At 41.3% G+C, this 24,295-nt stretch overlaps 1 protein-coding gene across 11 annotated transcripts in view; it reads left to right on the forward strand.

The window, feature by feature from the left end:
• arhgap12a (Rho GTPase activating protein 12a) overlaps positions 1 to 24,295 on the forward strand; it is a 261,188-nt gene that overhangs the window by 145,067 nt on the left and 91,826 nt on the right. For 10 of the 11 annotated variants that reach the window (XR_009651313.1, XR_009651312.1, XR_009651314.1 and 7 more), the window contains one exon: positions 19,361 to 19,465. The exons of the other annotated variant lie outside the window; for it this stretch is intronic. Coding sequence is in view for 7 of the 10 variants with exons in the window: in XM_060905981.1 (XP_060761964.1) it covers positions 19,361 to 19,465 (105 nt within the window). In the remaining 3 variants the exon portion in view is untranslated. The remainder of the gene's footprint in view (positions 1 to 19,360; positions 19,466 to 24,295) is intronic. 11 annotated transcript variants of the gene reach the window in all.

Below are 24,295 nucleotides of genomic sequence, written 5' to 3' on the forward strand. Positions count from 1 at the left end.
CCATCTCTTAATCCCATCAGATCAAGTCACAATGGGCAAGGTCATGTTTTTTCACACATTCCAACACAGTTCTAAAACTGCTTTTTACAACAGCTTCATTTATCTGGTATTTGACTTTATTTTGGTATTTGACTCTCTTCAGTGTGTCTTAAAATCAACTCTTGTACTATTTTACTCAGTTCAGAGCCACAACCAACTGTGTTACACAATTACTCTAATTTTGCTCCCACTCCAACTCCAAATTTTACTCTCTAAACTCAAAGTGGAGCAAAATTAACTATTTTGAGGAAAAATTGCTCAATCATTTTCCTGTGTATGCACTATAGCACGCACATATCAACCGATCTGCTCATAATAAATAGAAGAAATATTTACACTTAGTCTAGCTGATCTTTGGCTGGATTGAGTTGAAGTTAAAAAAGAAAAAAAAAAGGCACCATTCATCATCAGTGTTGCAGTTCTCAAGATTGAACTGAATCGCTGTCCTGACTCATCCGAAGCGCATAAAATCCGCATGCCATCTCGTGGTTTTTACCTCCAAATCGCCAGTTTTACCTCCAAATAGCCTGAACTATGTCTGACAGATTTTATCCTGTTTATGGTAGGCGTTCCAATCGCGAAAGAGAAACCAATCGAAACTGAACGAGTGAAAGTGATTATCATGCTGTTACCATGTTAATAGTCTTTTATGAATGCGTAAGTGGGCACTCAGTGCTCTGACTCTGGTGTGACTGAGTAAGGTGACAAGTTTTATGTTTCATCTAATTTAGGTAATTTAAAAACTATAACATTATTTAGCAGTGGGCACATAGGAAAGTATAAAGTTTGTCTGTTTATCATGCTTGTCTGACAAAAACTCATAAAGATATTAATCTAAATACATGACCTACTCATTTTAATCCTTCCAAGCTTCGCTGGCGAAGCTCGTGACCACAGAGGGTTAAACATGGAATAATTCATTGATGTTGGGTGGTTGCAGTATTTAGTTGACTTACAGGATTACAGCCTGAAGGAGAGGTGTGGGTTCCAGTGTGCTTCATCCTTGAACCCTCACTCATCAGGGAGAATCACTGTAAGAATCCAGAAGCCCCATCTGGGATGCTTGGAGGCATCCATAAAGGGGGGGGTTACTGTGCTGATCCAGCCTGGGTCTTCCAAGCTCTGATCTGTGTTTGCGTTCCATGTAGTGCACTCCGTGCTTCCCAGTTCTCACCCGCGCTGCACTAGCACACCTGTTATGCGTTTGCCATTAGTTACCTTATACAGATGTGGACAAATTTGTTGGTACCCTTCCATGAAAAAAAAACCCACAGCTATCTCTGAAATAACTTGAAACTGACAAGTTAATGGCATCCATCATTGTTTATTCCATGTTTAACACAAATCAGACTTTGCTTTTGATTTTTGATTCAACTGACTACTTTACATAAAACAAATGAAAATGGCATGGACAAAATTTATGGTACCCTTAATTTAATATTTTGTTGCACAATCTTTAGCAGCATTCACTGCTAACAGGTGAACTCTGTAGCTCTCAATGAGACTTGCATCTTCCAACAGGTAGTTTGGCCCGTCCTTCCTGAGTAAACTGCTCTATCTGTCTCAGGTTTGAAGGGTGCCTTCTCCACACTGTATGTTTCAGCTCTTTCCAGAGATGTTCAGTAGGATTCAGATCAGGGCTCATACAGTAGAAGGCCACTTCAGGGTAGTCCAATGTATTGTTCTTTGTCATTCTTGGGTGCTTTTAGCTATGTGTTTTGTGTCTTTGTCCTGTCGGAGGACCCATGACCTGTGACTGAGACAGAGCTTTCTGACACGGGGTAATACATTTTGCTCCAGAATGCCTTGGTAGTCTTGAGATTTCATTGTGCCCTGCACAGATTCAAGACACCACATGCCAGACGCAGCAAAGCGGCCCCAAATCACAACCAAGCCTCCTCTGTGTTTCACAGCAGGTGTAGTGTTCTTTGCTTTGAAAGCTTAATTTTTGCTTCTGTGGCTGTAGAGCTGATGTGACTTGCCAATAAGCTTGAGTTTTGTCTCCTCTGTCCAAAGGATATGCTCCCAGAAGCATTGTGGCTTGTCAATATGCATTTTAGTAAATTCCAGTCTGGCACTGCCCCCCCCAAAAAAGTGGAGTCCTCCTGGGTCTTCTTCCATTGAGCCTAGTGTCACTCAAAAAGACATTGATGTACCTTGACCTTGGAGTTCAACTTTTATCTCTTTTGGAAGTTGTCCTTGGCTTTTTGTCTACCATTGGCACTATCCTTCTGTTTAATCTGTGGTGGATTTTCCTCTCGTCATGCCCAGGAAAGGTGGCTACAGTCCCATGGAATTTAATCTTAATATTTGCAACTGTAGTCACGGGAACATCAAGCTGCTTGAAGATGGTGTTGGAGCCTTTGCCTTTAACATGCTTGTCTATAATTTTCTTTCTGATCTCCTCAGACAACTCTCTCCTTTGCTTTCTCTGGTCCATGTTCAACATGGTGCACATGACGATACCAAACAGCAAAGTGACAACTGTTTTAAATTTAAATATACTGAATGACTAATTAGGGCGGCACGGTGGTGTAGTGGTTAGCGCTGTCACCTCACAGCAAGAAGGTCCGGGTTCGAGCCCCGTGGCCGACGAGGGCCTTTCTGTGTGGAGTTTGCATGTTCTCCCCGTGTCCGTGTGGGTTTCCTCCGGGTGCTCTGGTTTCCCCCACAGTCCAAAGACATGCAGGTTGGGTTAACTGGTGACTCTAAATTGACTGTAGGTGTGAATGTGAGTGTGAATGGTTGTCTGTGTGTCAGCCCTGTGATGACCTGGCGACTTGTCCAGGGTGTACCCCGCCTTTCGCCCGTAGTCAGCTGGGATAGGCTCCAGCTTGCCTGCGACCCTGTAGAACAGGATAAAGCGGCTAGAGATAATGAGATGAGATGAGACTAATTACAAAAGTGAAGACACCTGTGAAGGACCTCTCCTGTCCACCCCTAATGCAATCTGCAATTGTCGTGCCGTCCGAGAACTTCAGCATGTGGCATGACTCAGAGTTGTATTTCAAGTCAGAAGTGTAACGCGTGAACAAGACAGGGGATAGCACAATCCCCTGTGCAAAAGCCTGGTAGAGGACTTTGTGACATGGTATAGGTCAAACCATTTGCAATTGAATGCCTCCAAGACCAAAAAGATGGTGGTGAACTTCCAGAGGCCCAGGCCTGCTCTGCAACAATTCTCCATTGAGGGCATCAATGTGGAGGTGGTCAGGGACTCCAAATATCTTGGGACTACAATTGGACAGTAGACAGGACTGTCAGCAAGCACTCACACACTTTACAGGAGGAGGCAGAGCTGGCTCTACTTCCTCAGGAGGTTGGGGTCCTTCTAGGGTACATCTTTAAGATTCTCCTCCTGATGTTCTGTCTATCTAGGTATATCCTTTGTCTGACTTATTTAATCCTTGTCTACATGAGAAGTTCCATTAAGTTCGCAATATGCTACAGTTTACCCCATTGCATAAAAGTGGTGACCCTCTCTGTATCAACAACTATAGACCTAGTTTCATTATTAGTAATTTTTTAATCAACTATCTCCATGTTAATGACTTTCCCATCCTGTCGCCATACCAATCTGGGTTCAGACCCAATTTTTCTACAACTACTGCTCTTTTAAAATTTACCAATGATGTTTCTTTTTCATTAGACAACAATATGTATACAGGTGGAATATAGACTTAAAGTGCTGATGACACGAACATGACTCTATGCAATTTCTTAAATAAACTATACAACATGGCAAACATGTTAGATTTCTGTTATAATTACGTGAAAAGAAGCTGTTGTTACGCGAATATCCAACTTTTAATTGCACAACGCAAGAAAACTGGGTCCGTGGCTCGCGGCCATGTTGTGACGTCAGCGGAAGAACACGCTGCGGTTCACTGGCTGTTCTACTCAATGGAAATGGCGCATGAAAACGCCGGTGAACTCTCTAGTGCTAGCTCTTCACCAACCAAATACTGGTACTTTAAGCAGTGATCATGATGGCATGATTTTAAATAAATGAGATTGATAATAATGTGAATGTTCACAACTAGTACATACAAACTCTGCAGCTTCTGATTCAGCAGCTGCGTCATACTCCGCAAAAACATCAGCAAGAACCTACAATATAAATGGAAATGCAATACAGTAAGCTCAAATGACTTTTGGAAAGTATAATTTCTAAATTTTTTCTACATATTCTTGAAGTCGGTCATCGGGGTACTTGCTACCGTTCCCTAACAATGCATGGCAAAGGGTAAAGTGTAGTGTTGCTACGAGTACTTGCTAAAGCCTCCGGTGGAAGATCCCCGATGTGCTGATAAGACATACAGTTCTATATAACACACAAGTGTCACGATAATCACAAAACAGATGCAAATTGTTAAAATACCTAATTTTTAAGCAATCATGTATTGATCTCTTCCGAATAGAATCTATGATAGCCTACCCTCTTTACCCTTTGCCTCTCGTTGCTAGGCGGCAGTTACATGAAAGCCGCAAGCTTTCACAAGCAAATACATGACTGATATCACGCCGACTTTATGATTACATTTATGATTATCATGAATGTGTACTCTATGATGTGTACTCTATGAGCGCTCTGGAGCGAGTCTCTTCCAAGATGGCCGCGCAGACCGCATGGTTACTATTTTTAGCGTCATGTTGGAGCACTCTATAGCTTTACGTACCTTTTATCTTATGTCGTTTCTCAACACATGTTCTGACAGGAGGACCATCTTTGGAGGAGTCGGCTTGTCCCAGGCGACTGCTGGATCCGGCATAGCTACTAGTAGACCCCCTCCGGAATACTGTAGGCACTGCTGATGGTAGCAACACACGTTTGTGCTGAACTGCACACCCAAGAGATTCCTTTAAGCTGGGAATGGTGTCAAAACAATCCAAATCGAAGTGTTCAGAGCACAGGACGGATGTTGGTGAGGGCTCCCACTTGTCACGAGTGCGCCTGACTTGCTTCACCCACTTCGCATGCAGCTCGGGATCTCTGGGAAACTTGAATAAACTTACCCCATCCTTGTGGGTTTTGGAGCAAAAGCCGGCAACACAACGCGAAGGCATAATAACTATATATAATGTATAATAATAATACTAATAATGATAAACTGAACACCTGTCGCATCAACAGACTGGTGAGGAGGAAGATTCTTTCGCTGACGTCATATAGCCCCTCCTCCTCATTCGTCTCCTGGGTGCTGCAGCCCCGTCAAATTTGCCCAAATAGCCGCGTTTTTTTATCATAACTTGTAAAATAGGCGCCTTCGTGAATTAATATATGGATCATCGGGAATTACTTTTTATGTTATAAAACATCGCCAAAGATGTCAAAAACGTGTCATCAGCCCTTTAATGCTGACTTTCCCCATCTCCTTTAGGAGGAGGCTGTTTCAACGTGCTACTTAGCCACTGTGCGCACACTCACATTCTCTTCCTCATGCTAACACACGCACACAGACAGGCAAATGTAAAACTAGTTCTCTCACACACACAAAAATAATAAATCAGAGTGCAAAAAAATTGTGTTCACTGGATAGAAATTGTGTTGTATCACACTCAGGATGATACAGCATACTTATAGAGTAGGAAATGCATACGAGGAAAGTATATATCCAGTGGTAGATATTTAACAATACAAAACAAATATCACCAATAATATTTTTATGGACATTTAATCTGAATTACAGCTGTCCACACAATTAAAATGGCAAAAGCTCTTTGAATTCGCAAGGCCTTGAGGGAAGAGGCCTTGCACTGAAAATTCAGGTCTTTGCACATTCACACACACCCCGGTGGGAGGAAGTACACCTTCCTTCAGTTATGTTTTTATTTATCATGGCCTTAAAATAATAATATACAGTGCTCTCCATGATTATTAGCACTCCTTATAAAGATAAAGGCTTTGAAAAGAAAAATCCACTTTTTGGTGAAGTAGCTTCACATCACACTGGAAAAAAAGAGAAAAATCCAACCTTCATTGAAATAAATTCATTCAGAGAAAAGCAAATTCCTCATCAAGAAAATTTTCAGCAAAAAAAATACGTGCCACAATTATTGCCACCTCTGGAAATGATGGTGAACACAATGAAACTGAAGCATGTTTCCTGTTTAAATTGGACATCTTTGAGTTGACTGTGTGTAGGAACTTTCAAGCTGTAATCCTTGACTTCAAATTAACTGGGGTACAAGTATGAGGTGACACAGATACCAAATTTCCTTATTCATACAACATGGGAAAGATAAGAGAACACACAAACCAAAAGAGGGAGAAGTACAGTGGTGCTTGGAAGTTTGTAAACCCTGTAGAATTTTCTGTATTTCTGCATAAATATGACCTAAAATCAGATTTTCACACACGTCCTAAAAGTAGATAAAGAGAACCCAGTTAAACAAATGAGACAAAAATATTATACTTGGTCATTTATTTATTGAGGAAAATAATCCAATATTACATACGGTAAAACATCCTGGTATTTCATGGAGTCCATTATGCCGTGTACCCTAACAAGGTTTCCAAACAGCCCCAAAAGATCACAGAACGTCCACTATATTTTGCAGTTGGGATAGGGTTTCTCTCATTATAGCCATCCTTCTTTTTACACCAAATCCACCTTGAGTGTTTTTTGCCAAAAAACTCAATTTTTATTAAATCAGCCGATTGAACACAGTTCTAGTCAAAGTTGTAGAAGCATTTCGCAAACTTCAGGTGCTCACATTTGCGGTTAACTGGCAGAAAAGGCTTCTTTCTGGCATAACTTCCAAATAATATGTTGGCATGGAGGTGGCGTCTGATGGTGGTTTTGGAGACTTGGAAACCCCATACTTTTTCTTGTAATTCACCAATAATGATCCTTGGGGGATTTTTTTTTTTTTTGCCTCTTTTAGCATCGTCCTCACTTTATGTGGGACAAAATAAACTTGGGTCATCTCGCAGGAAAGCTTGTAACAGTTCCAGTTGATGTCCACTTTATTATTATTATTATTATTATTATTATTATTATTATTATTAACAGTAGAAATGGGTATTTTCAAGCAAGTAGATATTTTTATAACCATCCCCTGACTTATGAAAATCAACATACAGTGGTGCTTGAAAGTTTGTGAACCCTTTTGAATTTTCTATATTTCTGTATAAATATGACCTAAAACATCATCAGATTTTCACACAAGTACTAAAAGTAGATAAAGAGAATCCAGTTAAACAAATGAGACAAAAATATTATAGTTGGTAATTTATTTATTGAGGAAAATGATCCAATATTACATATCTGTAAGCGACAAAAGTACGTGAACCTTTGCTTTCAGTATCTGGTGTGACACCCTTGTGCAGCAATAACTGCAACTGAATGTTTCTGGTAACTGTTGATCAGTCCTGCACACTGGCTTGGAGGAATTTTAGCCCATTCCTCCATACAGAACAGCTTCAACTCTGGGATATTGGTGGGTTTACTCACATGAACTGCTCGCTTCAGGTCCTTCCACAACATTTCGATTGGATTAAGGTCAGGACTTTGACTTGGCCATTCCAAAACATTAACTTTATTCTTCTTTAACCATTCTTTGGTAGAATGACTTGTGTGCTTAGGGTCGTTGTCTTGCTGCATGACCCACCTTCTCTTGAGATTCAGTTCATGGGCAGATGTCCTGACATTTTCCTTTAGGATTCGCTGGTATAATTCAGAATTCATTGTTCCATCAATGATGGCAAGCCGTCCTGGCCCAGAACAAAACAGGCCCAAACCATGGTACTACCACCACCATGTTTCACAGATGGGATAAGGTTCTTATGCTGGAATGTAGTGTTTTCCTTTCTCCAAACATAACACTTCTCATTTAAACCAAAAATTTCTATTTTGGTCTCATCCATCCACAAAACATTTTTCCAATAGCCTTCTGGCTTGTCCACGTGATCTTTAGCAAACTGCAGACGAGCAGCAATGTTCTTTTTGGAGAGCAGTGGCTTTCTCCTTGCAACCCTGCCATGCACACCATTGTTGTTCAGTGTTCTGATGGTGGACTCATGAACATTAACATTAGCCAATGTGAGAGAGGCCTTCAGTTGCTTAGAAGTTACCCTGGGGTCCTTTGTGACCTTGCCGACTATTACACGCCTTGCTCTTGGAGTGATCTTTGTTGGTCAACCACTCCTGGGAAGGGTAACAATGGTCTTGAATTTCCTCCATTTGTACACAATCTGTCTGACTGTGGATTGGTGGAGTCCAAACTCTTTAGAGATGGTTTTGTAACCTTTTCCAGCCTGATGAGCATCAACAATGCTTTTTCTGAGGTCCTCAGAAATCTCCTTTGTTCGTACCATGATACACTTCCACAAACGTGTTGTGAAGATCAGACTTTGATAGATCCCTGTTCTTTAAATAAAACAGGGTGCCCACTCACACCTGATTGTCATCCCATTGATTGAAAACACCTGACTCTAATTTCACCTTCAAATTAACTGCTAATCCTTGAGGTTCGCATACTTTTGCCACTCACAGATACCATAAATCGAAATCTGGCTGCCTCTGCCAGGAAACTAAAACTGGGTGATCATTGGATCATTGTTTTTCAGTGTGAGAAGTTACTTCACCAAAAGGTGAAGTTTTTTTTCTAACTAGTCTTTACAAGGGGTGCCAGTAATTGTGGAGGGCACTGTATATAATTAAGTGGTCCTCACCAACAAACAAACAACTTCATGTGACCAAAAAAAAAATTCCTCCTTCCACAATCCAGGGATCCCAGACGTCCGCTATTTAGCGGAATTCCGCTATTTTTCTAGCCAAAGTGGTGGTGTTTTTTTTTTTTTTAAATCTCTTGTATATCCGTTAAAAATATGTTTAAGTAAAATGACCAGCAGAATACGTTCTGATTTGGTTTGCTTGTTTAGCGAGGTTTTTGTCAGCTTCGTTTGTTCTCGGTGACATTCAGGAACACTTGGAAGTTAAATTGATGTAAATACCGCGAGACTGTACGCGATAGAACGAGAAAACAATATGGCTGCACCCATTTGCTAGAAAATGTGTTTTAACTCCGTTCGTGCTTTTGTTTCTAATGCGTTGAACTTAATTCAATATGCAGGGCTGTGAAATTTCCGCGGATTCTGTCGCGAAAAATATCATCTTCACAAAACTTCTATTTTTGCATTAAAAATCATTGGGGGGGGGGTCTAGTCGGTTTTAATCATAGGTTTTAATCACCTTGCACGAGACCGGCGGCTCAGCCGGACTCGCGGAGTTTTATGCCAGCTGAGCGTGGAACACGTCTTGACTGCAACTCAGGAGCAGCGTTGCCAGATTGGGCGGTTTCAAGTGCATTTTGGTGGGTTTTGAACATATTTTGGGCTGCAAGATCAGACATAGTTAAGATGCCATCAAAAAGGAAAGCTAAGGAGGTGTTTGAGAGAGATGCAAAGAGGGCTAGAAAAGAACACACAGACAGACTGAAGGAAAAGATGAAAAAGAACAAGTTTGCAAAACTGAGAGATGGTGTTAAAGAAAAGAAAATTAAAAGAATTTCATTAGATGCTGTTTGACAGACTATGAACATTTTGTAAATAGCTTTAATAGAGGAATGCAAATACTATAGAACTAATAACTAATACCCTTACTGAAAGATGAATTGAAAGAAATAGCTGGGAGTGATGCAAAGAGGAATAGAAGGAGCCAGAAGTAAAAGAAAAGATGTAAATAATAGAAACATTAGGTTTTTTTTAAACTTTTGCTCTGTAGACAAGAGACATTGTGACAGATTCTTGGAAAAAGCCAGGATATAATACAAGAATTAAGTGTAATTTGGAAGACAACAGGTATCTCTCACTTAAATATTGAGCATGATTTTTCACAAAGTCATTTTGAAAGGCCCATCAAAGTTTTCTTTTATTAACATTTCTTTAAATTGTTATTTACACATTTTTTTTTACTTTTATTTTGATTAAGAGATAAAATGCATAGGCACTTATTAGATATTTCAAGGTATTTTACATGGATCTTTCATTTTAAAAGAGAAAACTATTGATAGGTATTTTATATGGCAAAATGAAGACCAAGACTAGTCAAATATTTACTTGTTAAGATCAATATTTTTACTTGCAGGAAATGCTCAGAATACACCATATAACACCTAAAATGGCTTGGTGTCCGGCTTATGCTGGGGGGCTGTGCCCCCCAGACCCCCCCTTTTCCTCGGATTTCTTATTTACAATTTCACAGCCCTGAATGTGTCGTGGAAAAAAAGATATCGTCCATAAAAGAGATAGCGGAACAGTGTCCGGGTTAGAAGTATATTCTTCAAAGCTACATTTTCATCAAATTTTTATAAATTTTTTTTTTGCCACTTATGTCATTGATTACAAAATATGGTATCAAATAGATACACATTGTTAAATTCTGTTGCTTTTCTATGTTAAATCTATGTAAAAAATGTGTTCTATAGCATCTTTAAATGTTAAAATCTCAACAGCTTCAGGGGGCTTGCAGCGCCCTTGACCCCTGCTGATAGTTTCTTACATTCCTCTATTTTTTTCAATTACTGCTGGGATCCCTGACAATCATGAAAAGCATAATTAGCACTCCGGTGTTACTAGTGAATTGCACAAAATTAGTTACTCATCAAGAAGTGTAGCTACCTCTATAAAAGCAGAACTTTTGGCAGTTTGGTGTTCTGGAGCATAGAATTGAAGGATGGTGTACATGGTTGTAAATGGGAGAATATCCCCCGATACATGAACAATTAATTCAGTACTGTACTGAACACCTGAAACTTTTCCAAATGCGTCTGTGACCATTAGTCATAAAGATCAAAATTATAAAATTGTCCATGTTCCCTTTGTGGGAAAGGCATTATGTCTCTCTCTCTCTCTCTCTCTCTCTCTCTCTCTCTCTCTCCTGTCAATCACAGTTAGGCTAGCTGATCCACAAAGAGGGTAAGCCACAGAAAGTCACTACTGGAAAAAGTGCACAAGCAACAGGGATGACCAAAGCCTTGAGAGGATGTCAAGAAAAGTTGATTCAAGAACTTGGGAGAGCTTCACAAGGAGTGGACTAAGGCTGGTGTCAGTGCATCAATAGCCACCATGCACAGACATCTTCAGGAAAGTGGATATAACTGTCACAATCCTGGTATTAAACCATTCCTGAACCAGAGACATCCTGGCAGATGCTGTCCAAAAGCATCACAAAAGAAAAGCATAACAGTTTGATGATGGCAGTGGATTGTCAGCTTGATGCAGTTATTGCAGGCAAGGGATATGCAAGCAAATATTAAAGGAGATGTACTCCTTTTCAGTTATTTTCTATTATTCTTTGAGATGCTTTAATAAAGTTTAATAAAGGGAATATAATAAAAAATTTAAATGTGTGTGGCATGTCCCTTTTAACAGTTACAATCAGTTTTATAATAAACAAGAATAATAATTGCCATGGTCTCCGAACACAAGAGACCATGGCAACTAGTTTTGAACTGCCCGTGGGAAGAATTAACATACGGATACCTTTATTGTTATTATACATGTACAAGATTTAGTAAAACCCTTTTCCCTGACCGGGTTGTATTAAGATCTAGTTTTATTAAGGTCGCCCAATCATATTTAACATGAGCCCTTATGTGCCACACATGAAAGGAAGTGAGAGCCACCAGTAAATACAGTAGAAAACCAGGTAAAGCTTGACTCAGAGAGCTCCATGATGTTGCACACAGGGGAGCAGTTTTTCCATGGACACTTGGTATTGGCCCCTCTTTTACAAACCCATTTCCAAAAATTTGGGACACTGTGTCAGGTATGAAGAAAAATAGAATGTGGTGATTTTGTAAATCATTAAAATTTTGAATTTGATGCCACAATGTGTTTTCAAAAAAGTTGGGACAGGGGCATTTTTACTACTGTGTTGCATCACCTTTTCTTTTAACAACACTATTGTGGTTGGTGTAGTGGTTAGCACTGTCACCTCACAGCAAGAAGGTTTTGGGTTCAAGCCCAGTGGCCGACGGGGGCCTTTCTGTGTGGAGTTTGCATGTTCTCCCCGTGTCTGCATGGGTTTCCTTCGGGTGCTCTGGTTTCCCCCACAGTTCACAGTTAACATGGGGTGGCCTTAGGCTGAGGTGCCCTTGAGCGAGGCACCTACCCTCCAACTGCTCCCTGGGCACTGTTAGCAAGGCTGCCCACTGCTCTGAGTATATATGTGTGCTCATGTGTGTGTGCATGGGTGTGTTCACTGCTTCAGATGGATTAAATGCAGAGAGGAATTTCACAAGTGTACATATGATGAATAAAGTTCTTCTGTGTAAATGTTCAGGAACTGAGGACACTGAGTGGTACTTTTACTTTTTATTAACTCCAAACTAATCAATAATAAATCTCATACACTGTCACTGCTGACGTTTACACAAGTCAGAGCAAGATAAACATCTGTTTCTTTATTAAACCCTATAGCAGTCTTGGGGTTTGTGTGGAATAAGGAAGTGGGAAACAGGTTTGACAACTCAAGGTTGAGGCAGGATGCATGAAATGTGGGTGCTAAGTGGCAATGTTGTGGCAGCTCCAGTCTGTAGGACACGTCATTGATCTGGTGGAGAACTTTGAAGGGACCAATGTACCTGGCACTGAGCTTCTTGCATGTATTGGGGTTATGTAGATTCCTGGTGGACACCCATACCCTGTTGCCTGGTGCACATATGGGGGGTTTCTCCTCTGTGCCTGTCCGCAAATTGCTTGTATTTACTGGCCACCACCTCCAGGCATTGGTGAATGCTCTCCCATACCTGCTTGCTCCTCTTGAATCCGGCATCAAATGCCAGGATACGTGTAGGTGAGTTGTCTCAAGGAAATAGTGGAGGTTGATATCCCAGAACACACTGGAAAGGCATGAGTTGGGTGGCTGAGTGCCTGAGGGAATTCTGGGTGTATTCTGCCCACGGGAGAAGCTGGGACCAGTCCTGGATGTTCTCAAGGCAGAACACCCTCAGGAAACAGCCTGTTTCTTGATTGACCCTTTCAACTTGGCCATTCGACTGAGGGTGGTGTCCTGAAGCCAGACTCATCGAAACTGAGTTTGTTCATGAAACTGGCTCACAATCTGGATGAGAACTGGGGTCCCCAATCACTCATGATGTCCTCAGGGATCCCAAAGAACCTGAACATCTGGTCAAATATAAGCTCTGCTGTTTCCAGGGCTGTGGGTAGACTGGGCAGGGGGATGAGTCTGAGAGCCTTGGAGAACCGGTCTATTACTACCATGATAACTGTATTGCCTTGGGATCTGGGTAAGTCAGTGATGGTCAATAGCTAAGAGGGATCATGGTCTCTGAGGTATGGGCAAAGGCATGAGTTTACTGGTGGGTGGAGCTCTAAGGACCTTGGCTTGAGCACAAACTGAACAAGATGTTGTGAACTAGTTGATCTCTGTTCTCATGTTCTCCCACCAATACTTGGTTCTGAGGAGCTGATATGTGCATCTGTTATTTGGGTGCCCCATGGTTGGTGAGGAGTGAACCCAGGTGATCAGGTGACCTCGGCACTGGGCTGGGATGAACATGAGTCCTGGGGGACAGTTTCCCAGCAGATGATGAGGTTGGTTACGGGCCAGTTTTTTTTTTTTTAAATCAGTTTCCCAGAAGAGAGAGCACTCACAAAATATTTGGGTGGCATGATAGGTGTGGATTCAGGACTCGTTGTGGTGGAGGCATGATGGGGCATCTGCCTTGGTGTTGCGGGAACCCGGACAATATGCAATGGTGAGTCGGGTGAAAGCTTCATCTGCCCCCTGGTTCCACTGTAGAGCAATTCCAGCGTTATGGACGTGACACTTGAACTCAAAATGGCAACAAATGACCCAGTGCATGTTTTATTGTCTCCCAGTATTTAAACAGGTGTTGCATATTTTAAGGCTGTACCATACTGGAGAAGTGATAGAACAAGAACAATTCCCACAGTACATCTAGGGCATGCCAGAAAATGCCAATAAAAGATGCGTTATGGATGTGACAGAAAAAGTATCACTTTTCTTGGGTGACTGTACATTTTTATCAAACTCTGTGAAATTGTAAACCTAATGTCGAAATGGAGATATCCATTTGATAGAGGGGTCCAAGGTGAATATTAAAAAAATCTTTGTTTAAAATATTTTGTATTTCATGCAGAGTTTCGGAAGGAAAAGTCAGCGTTATGGATGTGACGAAATTCCGTTATGGATGTGACGCGTCTGAAATAGACATGGCATATGTTTAGAAAATCAGCAATTTAACCACCATAACCCTTTGAAAAACTCTCTAAATATCAGCTAAAACTATCAAAGTTCTTAAATAATATTTAGGATGGCTATTGTTTTGCTGTTTTGTGGATTTTAGCATATATTTTTGTGGCTTGTGGCAATAATATAGAATTGTACATGATCAAAGTTGATTTTAGCTTGGGGTTTACATTATAAGAAAGAAAGACTGACAGTGACATATTAGGTTGGTTACAAATTGGTTCAACTTGTTCACATCTGTAAAATACAGGCCTAGGTGAGATCTCTGGGAGTGGTTTTGATGTATTACATGTTGCTTTATTTTTGCATGGTGAGGTTGACATTTACATGGAATTGCCCTGTAGTCGCTTGGGACTCCCTTTAAGCAGGAATATGAGAGGGGAGGCAATGGCACTGAAACCCCTGACAAACTGTCAATAAAAGTTGGTGAATCCCAGGAATCTTTGGAGTTCCTTGACAGAGGTGGGTGTGAGCCAGGAGGTGATGGCAGAGACTTTGTGGGAGTCCATACTAACCCCATCAGCACATATGATGTACCCTAGGAAGGAGATCTTGGTCACACGGAACTCGCACTTCTCGGCCTTCATGTATAATTGGTTCTCTAAGAATCTGCCCCGTACTGTAATGATGTGACCTGGTTTCATTTGGGGATTAGATTAGGATATCGTCTATGTAAGTGATGACTGACTTAGCGCCCTAGCATGTCCCTGAGCACATTGCTAATCAGGCACTGGAACATGCTGGGCGTGCAAGAAACTCCATATGGCGTGACCAAGTATTCATAGTGACCTGAGGTTGCGCTGAATGGAGTTTTCCACTTATCCTTCTCCCGTATATGCACTAGATTGTAGGCACTTCTGAGATCAAGTTTGGTGAAGATATTAGGAGTTCTAAGTTGCTCCAGGGATGGGGGCGCCATGGCTCAGGTGGATGGGGCACCATACCATAAATCTGGGGACCTGGGTTCGATTCCGACCCGAGGTCATTTCCCGATCCATCCCCGTCTCTCTCCTGCTCGTTTCCTGTCTCTGCACTGTCCTATCCAATAAAGGTGGAAAAAGCCCCCCCCCCCCAAAAAAAATCTTTAAGAGCAATTCCAGCGTTATGGACGTGACACTTGAACTCAAAATGGCAACAAATGACCCAGTGCATGTTTTATTGTCTCCCAGTATTTAAACAGGTGTTGCATATTTTGAGGCTGTACCATACTGGAGAAGTGATAGAACAAGAACAATTCCCATAGTACATCTAGGGCATGCCAGAAAATGCCAATAAAAGATGCGTTATGGATGTGACAGAAAAAGTATCACTTTTCTTGGGTGACTGTACATTTTTATCAAACTCTGTGAAATTGTAAGCCTAATGTTGAAATGGAGATATCCATTTGATAGAGGGGTCCAAGGTGAATATTAAAAAATCTTTGTTTAAAATATTTTGTATTTCATGCAGAGTTTCGGAAGGAAAAGTCAGCATTATGGATGTGACGAAATTCCGTTATGGATGTGACGCGTCTGAAATGGACATGGCATATGTTTAGAAAATCAGCAATTTAACCACCATAACCCTTTGAAAAACTCTCTAAATATCAGCTAAAACTATCAAAGTTCTTAAATAATATTTAGGATGGCTATTGTTTTGCTGTTTTGTGGATTTTAGCATACATTTCTGTGGCTTGTGGCAATAATATAGAATTGTACATGATCAAAGTTGATTTTAGCTTGGGTTTTACATTATAAGAAAGAAAGACTGACATATTAAGGCGAAGGGAACAATTCTTGTGACAAATTGGTTCAACTTATTCACATCTGTAAAATACAGGCTTAGGTGATATCTCTGGGAGTGGTTTTGATGTATTACATGTTGCTTTATTTTTGCATGGTGAGGTTGACATTTACATGGAATTGCCCTTAAGTTGCTCCAGGGCTGACTGGTCCAGAGGTAGAGGGTATGGATATTTTCACTGTGATTTGATTCAGACCTCTGTAGTTGATGCAAGGCCAAAGACCTCCCCCTTTCTTCTCCAAGAAGAAGAACCCTGCTGATGCTGGAGAGATGGAGGAATAGATGTACCCTTGCCGCAAAACCTCCTGTATATGTTCCTCCATAACTGACTGTTCTGTTTGAGAGAGCGGGTAAATGCGGCAGCCTGGAGGTGCTGTGCCTGGAAGGAGGTCGATGATACAATCATAGGGTCTATGAGGGGGTAGTCCACTAGCTTTACCTTTGCTGAAGACTTCTTGTAGGTCATGATAGCAGGCTGGGACCTCTTTGATGCCTCCAGGTGCTGAACTTTCGATGGAGGTGGAAGCCAGACTGAGCCAGGATAGTTGGAGACACTTCAGATAACATGATGTGGACCATTTCAAGATTATTTTGTGTTGCCAGGAAATGAGGGGATCATGCAGCTGTAGCCAAGGAAACCCTAGGATGATAGCATGATTTGAGGTATGAGTAACATACAAGGAAAGGTGTTCATGGTGCAGAGCCCTGACCTGGATTTCCAGTGATTTCATCCTTCTGGTAACTAACTCTGATTGGGCCACCATCGATAGAGGAACTCTGATTGGGCCACCATCGATAGAGGAACTCTGATTGGGCCACCATCGATAGAGGAACTCCAGTGACCACTCAGTGGTCACTGGAGTTCCTCTGTTGGCTGCTCAAGCCGCTGAACAACCTTAATGTCAATGAAGTTTCCCTCTGCCCTGGAGTCTAACAGAGCGGGGAGAACATGGGCAGTTTTTGAGATGGATAGCGATACATTGAGTTTCAGGAAAGTGTTTACGACTCACTGGGGTGTCTGGGAGATCCACTTGCCCAGAATTGTCAGGTCTTCTGGGGATTACTGGCCGGAGCTGACACTGGGCCAGCAGGTGGTCAGGCTCCCCACAGTAGAAACACAACCCTGCCTTATGTCTCCTCTCTCTCTCTGAGTGGGGTATGCAAGTATTTGAAACTTCCATAGGTGTGGGTGTAGGCTGGGTTAGTTCTTGGGTGGTTTACAAGGAAGGACGGTTTCAGAGGAGGTGGTCCAGTTTGATAGCCAAATCAATCAGGGAGTGTAGTGTGTGCTGTTTATCATGGCATGCCAACACAGGACATTGGGCTCCAAACCCTGATGAAAAATGGCCTTTAGTGCATGCTCGTTTTATCCACTGCCAGTTGCCAATTTGTGAAATTCCAGTGCATCCTTAGCCACAGTCCTCTTCCCCTGATATAGGTGGAGCAGCTTTTCCCCAACAACTTCTCCCACTAGCTCATGATCAAACACTCTCCAAAAGAGTTCTACAAAGTGATCATATGATGTGGTAGGTTTTCCTCTGCAGGTCCAGATGGCCATGGCCCACTGTAACACACAGGCCATTAACAGGTTGACAAAGAGAGCAAAATTTTTTTTCCTTTTCCAGATGTTCCCATTAAAGTGGTAAAATACAGGGAACATTGCAGAAGAAAACCCTTAGATTCAGACACCTTCTCCAGAACACTGGTCAAGGAATGGCTATGGCAGGGTTTCCGGTGGATGCAGGATGTGTTAGGAGGGCCTGTGAAACAACAGCAGTGAGCTGAACGAGGTGAATGTCAATGTCACTGAGCATCTGCTGATGTTCAGCTAACAGGCGTCCTTGAGCCGAAAGTGCAGTTTGCTTAGTGTAATCCACTGCGTCCATACTGGCAAAGTATTTTCTCAGAGTGCAGGCACCTACAGACACAAATACAGGGGAGAGTGGGTGTGTCACAAACTGGTAAACAAATCCAAATCGTGAGACAAGAATCAGTCTATGTTGAGCTAGTGATTGGTCGATCAGCAAACAGAATGTCAGAAGTAAACAACAAAGTCAGGGTCAGTAAATAATGAAGCTGGGTCAGAAACACTTGTAGTCAGAATAAATAACAAAGACTCGGTATGATCTGGTGCACAGATGGAGAATGATACTTCGCAATGTGCTGGAGTGTTTGGCATGCTTATATAGGGAGTGGGAATTGAGAACAGGTGTACTCCCAGTCGGTACTCGGAGGAAGGTAGGCACTGAGGTGGCTGGGAGTTGTAGTCCATGGTGGCCATGCTCGAAGGCTGCCATGAACTCACGCAGTCACTTACCCCTTTTCCACCAAATCAGTTCCAGGGCTGGTTCGGGGCCAGTGCTTAGTTTGGAACTGGGTTTTCTGTTTCCACTGACAAAGAACTGGCTCTGGGCCAGAAAAACCGGTTCCAGGGTAGCACCAGCTCTTTGCTGGGCTAGAGGAAAGAACTGCTTACGTCAGCGGGGGGGTGGAGTTGTTAAGACCAACAACAATAGCAAGACCGCGAGAGGGCGCCATTTTTAAATAAGCGACAAGATATCATGGATGCAGTAAAGGAGCAGTCATCCATTATTGTTGTTGTTGTTGCTGCTGCTGCTGCTTCTTCTTCTCCGTGTTGTTGTTGCGTCGATGTTCGCGCCAAGGTTTATGCAAACGCAGCGACATAACTGACGTATACAGTGACGTAATGACGTGGCTCCCCTTAGTACCCCGAGCTATGGAAAAGCAAACTGGTTCTCAGCTGGTTCACAAGTTGAATGAGTTGTGCACCAGCCCTGGAACTGATTTGGTGGAAAAGGGGTAACTGACAATATCAAGCAAGAACAATAAACTATAATACCTAGTACCCCTCATACTATCGCATCTTTTTATCAAAGAAAATGTGACAAGTTGGTCAATATTTATATAAGGAGAACGTTTATTGATTGATTGAACAGTTAACTCAAAAGCTGTCCTTTTAATTTTCTGAAATAGGGAAAGTCTTTCGGAAAGACAGGGGGCGGGGTAGAAAGAGAGAGCTGACTGTTGGTGAGATATCAGCAGTTTGCAGTTGCTATAAGCACTAAAATAATTACATTTTATCCTTTAGGTAATGATGTTAAATGTATAAATTGTATAGCATAGTCACTTGCAAGTAGCAGTGTCTGTCACTCATGCATGCATGCAATTCATGTGATTGAGGGTGAGACATCTAGTTGTTCTGTTTCTTGAGAAGATACTCGTAACTTGTATCTCCAATATGTGTTTGCATGTTAATACTCTGTCTCTTGTTGCAGGGGAGTGGAACTATTGCCAAAACATGCAGTTTGGACCGAAGACAGCCAGCTCCCATCGTGACAAAATGGAGGCATAGTACATGCATATTGGAGACTAACAGTAAGGTATGTATATGAGATATATACAGTATATATTACATTACATATACATACATATAGTGCCTTGCAAAAGTATTCATCCCCCTTGGTGTTTGTCTTGTTTTGTTGCATTACAAGCTGTAATTAAAATTGATTTTTGGGGGGTTAGCACCATTTGATTTACACAACATGCCAACCACTTTAAAGGTGCACATTGGTTTTTTATTGTGGCACAAACAATAATTAAGATGAAAAAACAGAAATCTGGAGTGTGCATAAGTATTCACCCCCTTTCATAAGAAACCCCTAAATAAGAGCTGGTCCAACCAATTCACTTCAGAAGTCACATAATTAGTTGATTAAGATCCACCTGTGTGCAGTCAAAGGGTCACATGATCTGTCACATGATGTCTGTATAAATCAACCTGTTCTGGAAGGACCCTGACTCTGCTACACTACTAAGCAAGCAATATGAAAACCAAGGAGCACTCCAAACAGGTCAGAGACAAAATTGTGAAGAGTTATAGATCAGGGTTGGGTCATTAAAAATATCCCGGGGAGCACCATTAAATCCATTATAGCAAAATGGAAAGAATATGGCACCACTCCAAACCTGACAAGAGAAGGCCGCCCACCAAAACTCTCAGACCGGGCAAGGAGGGTATTAATCAGAGATGCAACAAAGACACCAATGATAATGCTGAGGGAGCTGCAAATATCCACAGGGGAGATGGGAGTGTCTGTCCATAAGACCACTTTAAGCCATACGCTCCACAGAGTGGGGCTTTATGGAAGAGTGGCCAGAAAAAATTCATTGCTTAAAAAAACAAAAATCACATTTGGAGTTTGCCCAACAGCATGTGGCAGACTCCCCAAACACATGGAAGAAGAGTCTCTGGTCAAATGAGACAAAAAATGAACTTTTTGATTATCATGGGAAATGCCATGTGTGGCGCAAACCCAACACCCTGAGAACACCATCCCCATAATGAAGCATGGTGATGGCAGCATCATGCTGTGGGGATGTTTTTCATCTGCAGGGACAGAAAAGCTGATTAGGACTGAAGGAAAGATGGATAGCACTAAATAGAGGGCAATTCTGGAGGAAAACCTGTTTGAGTCAGCCAGAGATTTGAGACTGGGACGAAGGTTTACGGTCTAGCAGAACAATGACCCTAAACATACTACTAAAGCTACACTGGAGTGGTTTAAAGGGAAACATTTACATGTCTTGGAATGGCCTAATCAAAGCCCAGACCTTAATCCAATTGAGAATCTGTGGCATAACTTGAAGGTTGCTGTACACCAACGCAACCCATTTAACTTGAAGGAGTTGGAGCAGTTTTGCCTTGAGGAATGGGCAAAAATCCCAGTGGCTAGATGTGCTAAGCTAATAGAGACATACCCCAAGAGACTTGCAGCTGTAATTGTAGCAGAAGGTGGCTCTGTGAAGTATTGACTTTGGGGGTGAATACCGATGCACACTCCAGATTTCTGTTTTTTCATCTTAATTATTGTTTGTGTCACAATTTAAAAAAAAAAAAAGTGTGCACCTTTAAAGTGGTAGGCATGTTGTGTAAATCAAATGGTGCTAACCCCCCAAAAATCCAGTTTAATTCCAGCTTGTAATGCAACAAAAGACAAACACAAGGAGGATGAATGCTTTTGCAGGGCTGTGTGTGTATGTGTGTGTGTGTGTGTGTGTGTGTGTGTGTGTATATATATATATATATATGTATATATATGTATATGTGTGTGCATACATAGATATATAAAATGTACATATGTGTGTGTATAAAAAAAATTGCACAGATGATAATTTAAATACACATAGAACACAGTGAATGTGTGAATATTAGACTGAAAGACTATGCAGAGAAAACACAGATTACAGTACCCATATGGCAGTAAACTAAGTAAATAAGGTAAAAATGAAATGTTAAATCAAAAACTCAAAGTCCCTCTTATGCCAGAATCTGGTCTTCCCAGGCAGTCTCTTGTCCCAGTACAAACCAGCTGTTTGAGGCATATGGGTGCAGCGCTGATCTCTGTTTCGATAGCCCTCGGCCTGTCGCCAAGACAGCAAGGATTACAGTGGGTGGCTACTCCTCTGGTAACTGTGAGAGTTTGACAAAATAAACACGTCAGTTTTGATTCTTGCAACACATTTAAAAATCTTTGGGACAGGAAAGCATTTTCCACTTTTTAATGTTGCCTTTCCTTCTTACAACACTTAATGTATGTAATGCCGTATTGTAATGCTTTAAAATGAATATATATCATTAGTAACAACCAAAATGAATAAACAAAGCAGGGGGAAAATATTAATTATTTGTTATTTTATCATCAAGCACAAAACTATTGATAAATAGTGGCTTCCATATCCCATAAAAAGGCAGCCTTGCCCAGGGTTAATCTTGCATGATGTCACGCGTGGAACCCCAGTTTCCGTTCATCTGACTCCGTGCTTGTTCACTCACTGAAATTGGACATTGTTGTTGGAATCTTACAAAAATCACAATGGGAAAGCGCTGCGTTGTTTGGATGTTCAAATTCACGTACAACAGGACATTGAGTTCACAAATTTCCGAGAAATGACACTAATCTAAAGCAACAGTGGGCGAGGCTTGTGCAAACGAAGTGAGCAGATTTTGTGTCACCTACTAATAATATATCTGATTCATCAAGTGTTCATCACCCCCAGAGTGACCACATGGGAATTATTGGAGCAAAAAAGAAGCCTATTTATTTAATAAATGACATTTGATCTGACATTTGGACAGTTCATCGATCCCCCTATTATTACCCACTTCATATTTTCTTTCAATAATTACACTGAGTAAGTGTAAATTTTAAAGATTATATTTCTGCATTTATTGAGGTACATGTAAATATTTTCCCTATATTTTGCAGTGGCCAGCTTAGAATAAAAATCCACAAACCAATCTGTTTCCAATTCTCTCTGGCTGGTGGTGCGCTATCGGCGGTGAGTGGGACTGTCATGAACTGGCAGTTTCTCGTCTTGGGGGCTCGAAAAAATAACCATTTACTCTGGAATATCCTTAATAATCATCTGCCCCTTCATCTGACATGTAAGAATCCCAATCACTATCAGAATTTTCTCCAAAACGTGATTCCATATCAAGACTGCTGCGCACACGAATGAAATTGATACCTGGATTGTTACACGTATGACATCCCGCATCCCTTTGGGATCTTCCGGTTCAGTATTGGCAGAGTCCATGAAAATCGGCTCATTTTATTTATTTTCTATTAATTTATGGTCTTTTAGATCAGCTATGGTTCGAAAACATATGATCAATCAACATAATGATTGTTGCTTTGTACAAGGAAAAAAGTGTGGTTTAGGGACATTAAATTCACTTTAAAAGATGTTTAGGGACTGAAGATACCAAGTGATGAAGCATTTCAGGTGTTATTTTGTCCCATTGTTCCTATAAACAGGTCTTTACATGTGCAACAATATGGGGTCTTCACTGTCACATTTTTCATTTCAAAATTCTCCACACATTCGCTACTGGGGACAGAGGAGACAGGCACCCTCTTCTTCTGCAGCCATTCCTTTGTAATGTGTGTAGAATGTGGTTTTGGTCAAAATATCCCTGGAAAAATGTTGTCTTGAAGACAGCATATGTTGCCCCAAAATCTCAATGTGCTTTTCAGGATTAATGCTGCCATTACAGTAATGCAAGTTACCTTTGCCAAGGGCACTAACACAACCCATGCAAAAAAAAAGTTGGGATGGTACAGCATTTATCACTTGAAAATGTTGCCATATTTTAAAGTCATAAATAGCAACAATTTCTCACTTTTAATGGCATTACATGCTATTTAAACATTTAAATGGAAAAATTTTAATGTGATAAATACTTTGCAATCCCAATTTGTCTGACCACAATACACATTTCCACTGTGTAATGGTCCATCCCAGATGCCTCAGAGCCCAGAGAAGTTGACAGTGATTCTGGACACAGTTAACTTCATTTTTGCACAGTAAAGTTTAACTGGTATTTGTGGATGTAACTCCATATTGTAGTGCTTGACAAAGATTTTCCAAAGTAGTCCTGAATCCATGTGGTTTTATCAGCTGTAGATGAATGATGACTCTTGGTGAAATGTCAGTCTGTGGGATTGGAGATCACGGGTGTCCAGTTTGTGCCCTTGCCCTTTACACACTGAAATTTTTCCAGATTCCTTGAATCATTTAATGCTACTGCAAACCGTAAAGGATGAAATATCCAAATCCCTTCGTATCTTTCTTGGAAAAACATTGTTTTTAAACTTTTCAATAATTTTCTCACATATTTGTTGACAAACCTAAGATCCTCTGCCCATCTTTGCTCCTCAAAGACCAGACCTTGCCTGGATTTTGTACCAAATTGTGAGCACCATCACCTGTTTCAAATCATATCATAATTTAATTGTTTTATCTCATTACTAATCATAGCAGTTACTAATCATCGTTTTATCATCTTATCAGCCATCATACCAACACTAAGTGGTTGGATCCATCTTCTAAGTGTCTTTTGACTGTCCACATGAGGCAATCTTCCACAGGAGCAATGTGATGAGACTTCAGCCAGAAGTAGGGCATCAGGATGGATCAGGCAGGTCAGAAGAGCAGAAGAGGTCAGCATCACTGGTGTCTCAGAATGAACATGTCACTTGACAGAGAGAGACAGATGGAGAGAGGGAGAGAAAGCACAGGTTGTTGGGTATGCCTGATGTCACCTAATGCTTAAGAACAGTATACATTTTGTGCTGAGTACAAGCGGGGACTATGTCAAGACCAAGTATGACAGCATAACTAAAAGGGAGAGCCAGAAGGTAACAAAC

The sequence above is a fragment of the Neoarius graeffei genome, chromosome 23 (genome assembly GCF_027579695.1).
Source record: "Neoarius graeffei isolate fNeoGra1 chromosome 23, fNeoGra1.pri, whole genome shotgun sequence".
Taxonomy (NCBI): domain Eukaryota; kingdom Metazoa; phylum Chordata; class Actinopteri; order Siluriformes; family Ariidae; genus Neoarius; species Neoarius graeffei.